The sequence below is a fragment of the Sceloporus undulatus genome, chromosome 7 (genome assembly GCF_019175285.1).
Source record: "Sceloporus undulatus isolate JIND9_A2432 ecotype Alabama chromosome 7, SceUnd_v1.1, whole genome shotgun sequence".
In the NCBI taxonomy this organism is placed as follows: Eukaryota; Metazoa; Chordata; class Lepidosauria; order Squamata; family Phrynosomatidae; genus Sceloporus; species Sceloporus undulatus.
Window position 1 is genome coordinate 34,782 of NC_056528.1, and position 12,269 is coordinate 47,050.

Sequence of the window (12,269 nt, forward strand, 5' to 3'; positions counted from 1 at the left end):
TGGCTGACTTTGGAAGCGCCTGTCCTCCTGAATTAATACTATCAAGTGGCTATTCTTGGTAAGCAACTGCCGGCCCCCAAGACTTTCGGAGGGTTGTGGCTAAAGGCCTCTAGCAGATGAACAGTGTTCCTGTCCTTGGCTTTAAGCTGCCTTTGTGTACAAGATTTGATGAAGACAACAAAATAGTTACCGTATTTTCCGGCGTATAAGACGACCCCAACTTTTCCAGTTAAAATATAGAGTTTGGGATATACTGGCCGTCTAAGACTAGTACTACCCCTCTTCAACACACACCAAATAAAAATGAAGAAAACATCAGATTTGATTTCAATCTGGTAATTTTAATTCCAATGCTTATGACATGCTAGTACTTAGCAGGAAAACATGTTGTATACAAAGCCTGCTTGGACTGGTCAGCTCTCCCTCCCTGTCTCCAAGATTTTCTTCTACCGTACTTGTATAGCACCTCCCTTGCTGCTTTCATATGGTCACTACATACGGAGGGGATGCGGCCATGGCCGTTTTTGAGCTCCCCCCACCATATGCGGTGACCGCAGATTCTCCAGTCCGGCTCAGACGTTTCAGCCCTATAAGACGACCCCTGACTTTTGAGAAGATTTTCCTGGATTAAAAAGTAGTCTTCTACGCCAGAAAATACAGTACTTGATCTAGTAACAAAAGGCAACTTTCTTTGATACAGGCATCAATCGTGACATAGCTATAGATGTTGCTTTCCTGCCTGTATGTTGTCCTGAAGAGTCCCATGTGTTTCCAACTGAAGCTGCATCCAGCAGCCATGCAGCGTCTTGCACAAGCGATGCTTCATGCCCACAGCGGACTCTGAACAAAGAAGGGCGCTCTGAGAGAGTTTTGCCTTCAGGTAGGCGTTTCTGGATGGTGCTGATGGCAGAGGTTAGTTTCATATGACAGTTATTATCTCTTCCACAGCAAGCAGCTGTAGTTGTAAACAAATGTTAACCCTGAACCATTTTATTTTAAGCCAGTTCTTCTACCCTCATTGTTGCCTCTTGCACCTGTCAGCACTGCGCCATTTTACATTCATACGTGTCCCAATGAATTAATATATAGCCTCCCTGAGGAAGTAGCAGCAGCACTGTGAGCAAACAGTGACTCTTTCAGGTGCTTTCCTTTCTTTTCCTTCCTTCCATTTGTTATTTAGATGCTCACACGCTTCATTGACCATCTTTCCCTGCAGATGTTTGCCTGTATCATTGTGTCTGCAAAGTGAACAGGGTTTGAATAGTTGACCTACAGACTAGGAGATGATTCTGAATTACGTTTCCTGGCTTATTATTAGTGCCATCTTCTCTCATGGAATTGTCAATCACTCTAGAAATGCAAGACTGAAAAGAGACGGACGCCTTGTTTTTTGTGCGAATCACTTTGTCGTCTTAGATTTTTATGAAACTGGAGGACAGTTCTCTGCATGCAGCAAAAGAGATCTCCTGTCTTGGGTGATCTCCTGTTGCAGCCCAGGATAGGCAAAGAGATGTGAGAGGAAAGGAAGAGCACTATGCCCAGGGGACAGGTTCCCCCCACATTGTTCTCCTGCCTGACACTCATCACTCCTTTGCTCTTAGCCAGAGAGGCTGGGTTTTCTGTTGTTGCTAGAATGCCAGACATGAAAGATTGCCGCTTAGTTTCTTGTTTAGTTCACATCGGTGGGCTGTCTGCCAGTGCCTTGTTTTGCCATGTGAGGAAGCCACAGAGGACAAACCATGCAGCATCCTCATGCGGCAAAAAGAACCCACAAAAAGCGGGTGGAGCAACGTGCGGACACTAAGCGTCCGTCATGTCAAAATGGCGGCCCCCGTTTGTACAGGGCACCGCCATTTTGATGGCTTCGTCACATGCTAGGGGTGAGGCGCATATGGGCAGTGCGCCCTCGGCCAACCCCTGTCAGCGCCCCATAGGCCCCTCTGTCCAGGGCCATCTTTTCTTTTAAGTCCCATTTAGAAGAGGTAATGTTTCTTCTGGACATGGAGCAAAACATACTAATGTCACTGTCTCTAGATGAAGTTGTCAAAGCAGCTGCTGATCTGGAGAAACAACCTGTCATCTGTCTCCTGGATGTCATCTGCTCTTTAGGTGAAAATAAAGTGGAAGTCTTCCTTAACAAAGTCTACAAAATAACAGAAGAAGACATAGCAAACCAGACACAGATATCTCTCCTATTAGACTGTGAAGAAGAATTAATCTGCATCAGAGCATGTTTTTCTTACTACTTCTCTTTGAAAGCTGGAATTCTTAATCTTGTTTAATCAAGTTTGTGATCCTTGTTACCCAAAAGGATGCTTTTCTGCAGAAGCCACATTTCCAGGTGTTGCATCCTGACATCCTTCTGCGCATTTTAGGGCTCAGAGACTGCTCTGTGTTTGTGGCAAATCTGTGCAAGAACTTGGCTTTCCACTGCTGACATGTTTTTGGTAGACATTGGTAGACCTTTAAACTTTGTGATGTTCCCCACTATCTTAATAGTGATCTACTTGGAATGATCACTTTGTCTTCCAAGTATCACTAAAGCCAAATGAGGCCTCTCAGAAAGCTCTGCCAAAATCAGGTTGTCCTGTCAGTGTCTCTGATTGACAATCCCAAAGAGTTGTGAGAAGGACAAGGAGACTGTCTAGGATTTCTGAATGTCACATGCAAACTCTCCAGCCTTACGTTTGCTGCGCCAAATGTGAGAATAAGTACACTGTCAGCTCTGTCTGCAAAGCTGGGGAGCTCCTCCGAGCAAAACATCCTTCAAATGATAAGTGATGTCGAAATGGAAATGAAGTGAAGCTGCCATTGGTGCAGAACTAGTGGTTTAGCTCAGCCATGGGAAATCCTGAGAGATGCTTTGGGGAGAGGGGCTGATACAGCTGCTGTGCTGCACGAATCAAGACAAAATGTCTCTCTCTCTATGGGTGTGTACTCCCAAACTGCGGACTTTGGCCTTTAGGGCAAGTGTCACCCCGTCCAGGACTGGAAGGCAAATTTCCCTCTCTGGATTGGAGTACCTCTGTTTTCTCTGGATTCAATCTGAGTCTGTTTTCCCTCATCCAACCCATTACTGACCCCAGACAGGCATCCAGAGGAGAGTCACTGTCTCAGTCGGAGACATGGAGAGATAGATCTGGGTGTCATCCATGCTTCCGGATGATCTCTCCCACTGGCTTCATGTAAATGTTAAACAGCATGGGGACAGGATGCGCCTTGAGGGCTCTCTTTTACGGGAGCAGCTGCCCCCCAGCCTCACCGACTGGAACCTTCCCAAGAGAGAGGAACGGAGCCACTGGAGCTGCAAGAAAACATTTATTGATTTATTGAATATATTTAAGGATTGAAGCTGCAGGAATATATTAATTTATTAAATCATCATCCTCAGAAGGCTCAGCATGTGGGGGGGGGGGTCTTGGAGGACAGTTCCCATCATCCCCAGACCATGCAGAGGTTGGGGATGTCTCCCTTCAGGCTGTCTGTGCCCTTGGCCCCCTGAGGCCCCTTTCTGGAAATCCCCAGAACGCTTGAGCCCTCCTCCAGGGCCATGGCCATGAGGGTTGGTTGGGGATGATGGGAATGGTAGTCCCAAACTCAGTCCCTGCACTCGCAGGATGCTATACTGAAAAGTCACACTCTCTCAGCCTCAGAGGAGGGCCATGCCAAACTCACATTCTAGTTTTATTTATTTTTATTTTATGTTTTATTTATTATCTTATTTATCATTCATTCATTCATTATTTTATTTTTATTTTATTTTTATCTATTTTACTTTTATTATCTTATTATTTATTTATTTATTTATTTATTATTTTTTACAGTTATATATGATTTTATACACTGAAAAGTCACACTCTCTCAGCCTCAGAGGAGGGCCATGCCACACCCATAGTCTATTTTTTATTTTTTTTATTTTTATTATTTATTTGTTTGTTTGTTTATTTTTATATATTTTTATCTTTTATTTTTTTATCTTTTAATTATCTTTTTATAATTTATATATATATATATTTGTATATGTATTTATGTATCTTTATATAATTATATAAAATAAAATTTTATATAATTTGTATTAATAATATTAATATTAATGATATAAATTACACACACACACATATGTATACACACACACACACACACACACACAAAGAACACAACAACCACATATAACGGGCGCTCCAGGGCCATGGGCACGTGAGTCGGTTGGGGATGATGGGAATTGTAGTCCTAAACCCTGCCCTCGTTAAGGGCGCCTCCCCTTTCCCTGTTGTCCTGGAGCGCCCTCTAGCGGTAGCAGAAAGGGCGCCTTCTCCCTTCGAGGCTCCTCCCTCCCTCCTCCTCTTTAGGTCGACTTCTTGCTCGACCCCTGCGCCTCTCTCTCTCTCTCTAGGTCTATCCAAGGGACTTTGGAGTAACCTCAAAGAGGCTGCAGCGCTCTAGAGTCGCCACTAGATGGCAGCCTTGTATTAGGAATGTTCTGCTAAGCCAGAACTTGACCAAAGCGAAGTCCATGGAGACTCAGGTGTTGGTGCTCATGATGATGATGATGGTTGCATCTAAATGCACCTGGATGCCTTCTTCCTCTCTCCTTTCCCCAGAGACTCCCTTCTCGAAACCAAACCCTTGAGGCCAGCAATGCTTGGCATTTCCAAAAGTTTAGACCCCCCCCTTCTGTATCTCTTTTATCAATTAAAAAGTGAATGCTTTATTATTGTTGTTGTTATTATTATTCAGAAAACATTGAAGGATAGCTGTGGATCCCAAAAGCCACAATGCTCAAGTCCCATTCAATGCAAGGGAGGAGTGAAAGGGTTGGTGAGACTGCAGTCCCCAGCATCCCTGCCTGGCTATTGTTGGCTTAGGCTGATGGGAGTTGCAGTCTCACCAATTAGAAGAGGCCCTTCATGGATCCCAAAACCTATGGATGCTCTAGTCCCATTAAGGGCAATAGAGGAGTCAAAGGGAACTGATTGAAGCTGCAAGAATGTATTTATTAATTTATTAAATATATTGACTGAAGCTCAATATATTTATAGGACAGGACAAATAACAAAATAAATGTTGCACCCATCGACTAAATACAAAAAAAACAACAACCACAAGGAAGGGTTTTCATGCCTGCCTTAACATTTTATTTCTCGTTTTGTGTAAGAAGACGCAACGCACGTTGCAACCTGCGCCTCCCTATTGAACCCTATTGAACGATAAGCAGAACAAAAACATAGAGAAAGGTATTATTTCATGACCGCTGCTTGTTAAGAAATGAAAACGAACACAGCCAACGGAGCGTCCGGACTGTGAGGGTTCTGTGTTCGTTGGCAAGTGCAGATCCAGGGCCTGCAAAGGGGCTTGATCCAGGCGTCGTTAGTATTAAACAGTGCAAGGTTTCAAGGAAGATAGAGTGCTCCTCTGCTGGGAAGGCATAGCATTTGAAGCCATGCATCTGGAAGGAGCATGCGTTCACAGCCCATTGCCCCAGACTGGTGAGACCCACAGCAGTGGCTGTCCAGTTGTGTAGTGCGCTTCAACCGCTTCCAGGCACCACAATGAAGCCCGTCCTTGGCTTCTCGAGGGGCTTTTGTTCCCCACTCCAAGTGGAATGGGGTGCTGAAGACACAGAAGACTGCCCTGCTGGCACAGGGCAGGGTCTCTTTCACCCTAAAAGCGCTGCCCACTTCGGCTGCAGAGACAAAAACACAGACCGTGTGCCACCTTTATGGGGCAGAAAACAGCGTCGGTGTTAAAACGTCAGCCATATGTCTGTCTCCTTGGAGTGGTGTGTCTTCGGGGCCAGAGGCCACGGTGACGCATGATGCGCATTGTGGTTGTGGTCCTCTTCTCCCAAGCAGGACATCCCTCCGGGGAACGCCAGACTTTGTAACTCTGCAGGGATGAATGGAGGATGACGGACCAAATCAGGGATGGAGGGAGACGGAGGCTGAGGACAGGACCCCTCTGGAAGAGAGACAGAGAGAGGTTTCAAAGGAGAGGCATGCTGAATGCACACTCCCCCTGAAAAATGGCTGCCCCCTCCGCAGTGAAGCAAAGCAGGCAAGATACTTAGAACATACTTAGGAGGAGAGGCAGCCAATGTGGCAGAAAGGCATGAGCGCTGGGACAAGGACTCTGCAAGGTCAGGGTTCAAATCTCCGCACAGCCGTGGAAACCCACTGGACGGCACCTTCTGCAAGCGCAAAGTCCATGGCAAGACTTGCAAGCATGCATTTTGAACATAACTAATCTACAGCTACAGAGTCATTCTCTGATTTCCCTGGGTTTTCCTTGGCAAGGTTTGTTCAGGGCAGGGCTGTGTGCCTTTGCGCATCGGAAACCGCGCATGGAGTGCTGAAGGGCACTGACAGGCGGAACAGAAACGTACTTGCTCTTGCTATGTCCCTTGCCTCCTTGTGAGGCTGGTTTCCAGCGACAAGCAGGGATTCGAACCCTGAGCTTGCAGAGTCCCTGGAGGGAGAGGGGCAGGCGTCTCACCTCTTCCTCTTCCTCTTCCTCACTCGCCAGAAGCCTGCATCTGCTTGCAGAAGGCATCAAACTGCTGCTGCTCCAGCTCAGTCATCACCCGGTTCAGCGCATAGATCTAAGTGGGAAACCAGGGAGAAGAAGGGCGTTGAAGGGAGGAGAATGCAAAACCGTCCCTCAGCATCAAAGAAGAGCGCCTTGAACACAGAGCCGCCGAGAGAGGAAGCGGGAGAAGATATAGTCAAGATATATGTATTAATTGAATAAACATATTTCTTAATTGAAGCCGCAAGAATACATTTATTAATTTATTTAATACATTGATGGAAGCTGCAAGAATATATTTAATTATTAAATGTATTGATTAAAGCTGCAAGAATATATTTATTAATTTATTAAATGTATAAACTGAAGCTGCAAGAATGTATTAATTAAATATATTAATTGACTGAAATTGCAAGAATATATGAATAAATTACTAAATATATTTATTTAGTGAACCTGCAAAAATACATTTATTAATTTATTAAATATATTTATAAATTGAAGCTGCAAGAATTTATATATATATATATATATATATATATATAGAAATTTGATTAAAGATAAAAATACATACATAAAAAATACAAGGCAAACAATAAATATATTTAATAAACTGATATATTCAAGCAGCTTCAATTTATAAATATATTTAATAAATATATTCTTGCAGCTTTAATTAATATATTTATTAATCTATTGATTTAAGCTGCAATATTATATTATTTATCCATTTCCACTTTCCTCCCCAAAAAATCTTTGGAGTCAAAAAGGTTCCATTTAAAAGGCTGATGCCATTTGAGAGCATTATAGGACTCAAGGCAGCTGTAAAAAGTAACTTTTCCAAAGGCCTGCTTCTCCAAGTCTCGCGAGAAGAGAGCGTGGCCGGCCCTAGGCTCCCGATCTGCGTAGGAAGCCCCGCCCACCTCGGCCCTCTGCCGCTGCTTGAGCTCTTGCTGGGCCGCGCGCTGTCGGGCCTTTTCGAGGCGGCTGGCGCTGTTGCTCCCGGAGCCCTCCTTGCCCTTCGACGGAGGAGGAGGAGGCAGCGGAGGAGGGAGCTTCTCGCGGCGGCCCCCGCCGGACTCCATCCTCGGAGGGAGAGGAGGAGGGAAAATGGCGGCCTGGCGCGCTACGGCGCATGCGCAGGGAGCGCGTTCTCTTCTATTATGACCACGGGACTGTACTGCGCATGCGCCCAGAGTCAGCCGGAGAGATAGGAAAAAGGGAGAGTGACACAACATAAGGAGCTTCCGGGGTGTTGCAGGAAGGAAGCATTCAGGCCTAGGCTCAAGACTATGGAATTCTGGGAACTGGAGTTTGGTTTTGGGGTTTTTAAAAAAAATAAAACTTTATTGGTTTATTTTTTCCTTTGTTTCCAAATTACATACAAACAGTTATCTTCAATTAGATAAACGGGGTCAATACATTTTGTAAGCTCTCATGATTATCTTCATTCCATAAACCATGCCTTAATCCTTCAATTATCTGTGATAGTACTAGTTTACTCTTATTATATCCTTATGTATTTACTGCAATGGCTATTTCCTATGGTTTCTACTGAATAACAGCCCGGATATCCTGGTGCGCATAATGCACAAAAGCCATGCACTCCATCCATTCGTGGCAAGAGAGAGGAAAGCACCTCTGGCCTTTATATTCTTATTCTTAGTATTTAATGTTTAATGATGATTATATTTTAATTAAGGGATGAAGGATGGGATTTTAGTTGTATATATTATATTTTGTTTAGCTGTTTTACTTATTTGCATTTTTATGTAATTTTGTAAACCGCTTTGATCTTTTTGGGAAGACGGTACATAAATAACTTTATTATTATTATTAATTCTCCCTTCCTTATCCGTTTCTAGAAGCAGTGATTATTATGTCTCACTCTTCCATTCTCACACATTTACAGATACAGCCTTACTATACATAGATGCTTTCTAGCTCTAAGGTTTATAAATGCTTTATCAGTTATTACTTTGGACATGAAGGAAACAGAAATCATGGCCACCGAAATCCTACACAGATTCAAGCAAATAGAAACAGCGAGACGGTGCCTTGAGCTTGGATCAAACGTTGGTCAGGAGAGAGACTGCAGTCAAGAAATCTTAAGATATCTAATCTATTATTATTATTATTATTATTATTATTATTATTATTATTTATATCCCGCCTTTCTGGTTTGGATTGAGGCGGATTACAATGTAAGTGTAAAATATACAATACAGAATAAAATCCCATTTAGGAGTAACAATAATAAAGTGATAACAATGATAACAAACAGAGGCAATGAGCTGCCACTCTGTGAAGCAGGGCCCCTTCCTTCCTTCCTGGAGCCTTTTGGGAGCGGATCAGGGATCCTGGCCCCAAAACGGAGGAAGGGGAAGCGGGGAGCATCCTCCCGGATCGGCCGGAGGGAAGGGAGCCCAACCCAAGCCCACTTCTGTGCCAAGGGAGCCTTTCGGGATGCTGTCAGAAGTATGCAGAGCCCTGTAATTTCATCCCTAGGCATGCAACAAACTCTCCCCACATTACAGTCGCGCATTGTTTCATCCCTGAAGAATTCATCCTGGGCTGTGGTTCGGATACAGGACGGCTCAAAGGCACGGCTATTCTGGACCGGTTGGTAAAAAGAAACTCCTCTTTGGATCTGAGGATGAGGCTGGTTTGGATTAGTAGACCACAAACTCAGCCAATTATAGGGTTGCTCCTCCTGGGACCCACAGGCCTCCAAGCCCCATGGAGACAGAAGGGGACATCATGCAGAAATGCTGCCTCGGACATTCCTTGCCTTTGCGGCTGGACGGCTTCCTTCCTGACTCCGGTTGCGCTTCAGAAAGACTCTTAATCCTTGCTTCTGTGGTCACGAATTAGGAATGGCTTTGGGAGCCAAAGTCGGGATCAGCATGTTCCAAACCTCTGGAGCCCCGAGAAGCTGGGGAAAGACAAACTCTGTGCCTGGGATAATCATTTAAAGCTGCTGTTGGGGAGAGAGATGGCTCCACTTCGGACCCCAGGAGATCAGGCCCAGCTTCCCATCTAGATCCAGGCAGAAAACAGTCCAAGGTGGGGTCCCTTCACCAGAGCCATGTTTCCCCTTGGTCCTCCTCGGTCTCAGTATCAAGGTGCTAATAATAATAATAATAATAATAATAATAATAAATTTGTTTTATTTATAATAATAATAATAATAATAAAATTTTATTATATTATATGCCGCCCTTCCTACGATCAGGGCGGCTCACAGCAGGTTAAAATACAATCAGATTAAAATACACAATACACAAATTATACCGCTATTCCAAAGATCATAGCGGTGAACAGCAAGTAAGCTAATTAGCAAGTAAGCTAATTAGCCCCCAACAGTCTGGGTCCTCATTTTAGCTCCCTCCTCGGAAGGATGCAAGCCTGAGTCCAGCTTGGGCCCTTTTGCTGGTCTTGAACTCGCAACCTTGTGGTTTTGAGTGAATGGCTGCAGTACAGGCATTGAACCACTGCGCCACCAGGGCTCCATAAAGACCTCTTTCCCCAATGTCCATCTGAACCCTGCTGCCCTGGGACTTTCCCATTCAAGATCGGCTTGGAAGTCTAGAGAGAGTGAGGGGTCCACCTCAAGACCCCAGAGAGAGGGAAAGCAGAGAGAACCCCAGACGGAGGGACTGATTTGGGTAGGAAACCTTAGCGGGAGATCAAAGGAATGGGAGAGAGGCCAGCCCTGGGGAGAACGCCTCCAGAGAAAACCCACAGAAGCAATCAAAGCCAGGGATCCCAAGGAGAACTCCAGAGAATGGGAACATCCAGAAGGACAGATGGACTGACACCTCTCCTGTTTGGAGGCTCTGCAGACAGAAGCGACCCAGTAATAAAGTCCTAATGGGACCCCCAGAAGTGTTGGAGGAGGTCCAGAGGGAACAGCAAGCCCCAAGCCATAGCAGCACAAATGGTTCTTCTACGGAGACAGATAGTGCAAAGGACCAGCTGATCTGAGGACTGACTGAAGGAGGAACGGAGGAGAGAAGAGCCCAGACCTCCAAAAGAGAGGCAGCCCCCCTGCTGAGCACAGAAGGCAAGGCAAGGGGGGAATGGGTCCCCAAAACCCAGGGATGCATGTGGAGCAACTGAGAATGGGACCACCTTCCCCCCTCGAAGCCCAGGGTTAGCCAGTGGCATGGGCCCCTTCCAGCAACAGCTCCCTTTGCCCCATGGACTTTGAAGGGGGGGGGGGGGCTGGTGCGAATGTCTTTGATCTTCCCATGGATTACTGCCCTCCCTGACTAATCATTACCATGCCTCTTCTTACCATCAGATCCCGGAGAGCCCTTTGGGACTTTTGCCAACGGAAGGTGTGCCTGGAGTGGGCTGGGTGCTTCCCTTGGCAGAAGAGCATCGCCATGTGTTTGCAGAGCCAGCTGTGCCACCGCAGACTTCCTTCCTTCCTTCCTCCCTCCTTATCAAAGAGGTCCCTTGGCAGAGACAGGGCAGGGCAGGGTGAACAATGCGAATGCTTCCCAACCCGGAGTGGCCCTTGAGTGGGTGATCCATCTGGGGTTGGCACCTCCTGCGCTTGCGCCAGCCATGGAAGGAGCGGCTTTGGGATCTTCCTGTTCACTTTTGCAGGAGTGGCACATTCTTCGTGGGTTTGTAATTACTTGCAAGGTAATGGAAAGAAGCTCCTGTTCCAAAACAAAGAGACTGGCTGATGAAGAAGACCCCTAAACTTCCCGAAATGGATCAATTGACAATGTTGATTGAAAAGGAATCTAGGAATAATTTTAAGAAAGATTGGGAACTGTTTAGTGCCCTTTTGCCCTCCTATCAATATACCCAGTTTCATAAAATAAACAGAGTTTGCATACCAAGAAGCATAGCTACATCATCGGATTGTTGCTCTCATGTGCCTTCAAGTCATTCCTGATTTAGTGTGGCCCCATCACTTGGTTTTCTCCGCAAGGTTTGTCCAGACGAAAGAGGGCTTGCCTTTGCCTTCCTCTGAGGCTGAGAGAGAGTGGCTCTCCCAAGATGGTCCCCAATGGCTTTCCATGGATGGATGGACATTTGAACCCGGGTCTCCAGAGTCACCGTTCAATGCTATGGACACTATGCTGGGTCTGTGCTGTGAACATAACAGGGGATAAGAAGGGCTCCTTCCCTCCAGCCCTAAAGTCCACCTTTCTTTCATGCGCTCATGTCCAGTGTGTCTTGGTGGAGGAAGGGGAATCTGTTTCACGGCTGCTTTGTTGGCTGCATCTGCCCTGCCTTTGCCTGTTTGGTGAGAAGAAAAAGGTACTGGATCATTGAGTTTGGGTCTGTGTCCCCAGAGGAATGAAGAGCCAGAGAAGGGAAAAGGAGCGCATTGCAAAGCACCAAGGCGCCAGCCCCCGGGAGCGCAAGCCTTGGAGATGAGTCACAGGCGCATGGAGAGGGGCCAAGTTGAGGAGGAGGAGGGGAGCCGTGCTGCCAGGCGCCTGAACCCGAACCCGAAGCCTAGCCCTCTGTGTTTCAGCTGGCAATGCCTGTCTCCAGGCCTCAGCCTTGGCTTGGCAGCTTTGCCAGGGAGGACTATGGAGGTGGGCTTTGCGAGGCCTTTCCATCCAACTTCTCAGACTTGGAAATGCACCAGGATTCCTTCCCTTTGCAGTCACTTGTCGGCTGTTGTCTTTTCTTTTTATCAAAAGGGGGTCTATGTTCATGTTACAGCCCCTTTGTAGATGCCAAGAAGAAACTAGAGCAACACTGTTGTTGTT

At 45.9% G+C, this 12,269-nt stretch overlaps 1 protein-coding gene across 2 annotated transcripts; it reads right to left on the reverse strand.

Annotated features, from left to right (window-relative positions):
* Positions 1–5,112: 5,112 nt before the first annotated feature.
* On the reverse strand, positions 5,113–11,774 carry LOC121936996 (small vasohibin binding protein). Of its 2 annotated transcripts, XM_042479760.1 has the most exons (5): positions 11,382–11,774; positions 10,826–11,198; positions 7,449–9,653; positions 6,499–6,598; positions 5,113–5,958 (listed from the first exon to the last, which is right to left on the reverse strand). In XM_042479760.1, exons 3-4 carry the CDS (start codon positions 7,761–7,763, stop codon positions 6,512–6,514), a joined length of 402 nt encoding a protein of 133 aa, XP_042335694.1. In that variant the 5' UTR covers positions 7,764–9,653; positions 10,826–11,198; positions 11,382–11,774; the 3' UTR covers positions 5,113–5,958; positions 6,499–6,511. The 2 variants fall into 2 exon arrangements, with proteins under 2 accessions (XP_042335694.1, XP_042335693.1); XM_042479759.1 differs by lacking the exon at positions 11,382–11,774 and having other exon boundaries at positions 6,493–6,598; positions 10,826–11,211.
* Between the last annotated feature and the right edge of the window lie 495 nt (positions 11,775–12,269).

What these genes read in the sequence shown, in the direction of transcription:
- LOC121936996 (XM_042479760.1), bottom strand. Translation starts at nt 7,763, where the DNA reads ATGTTGTGTCACTCTCCCTTTTTCCTATCTCTCCGGCTGACTCTGGGC. An exon ending in AGCAGCGGCAGAGGGCCGAG is followed by an intron (nt 6,599 to 7,448) that starts GTGGGCGGGGCT and finishes TTTCCCACTTAG; the next exon opens with ATCTATGCGCTGAACCGGGT.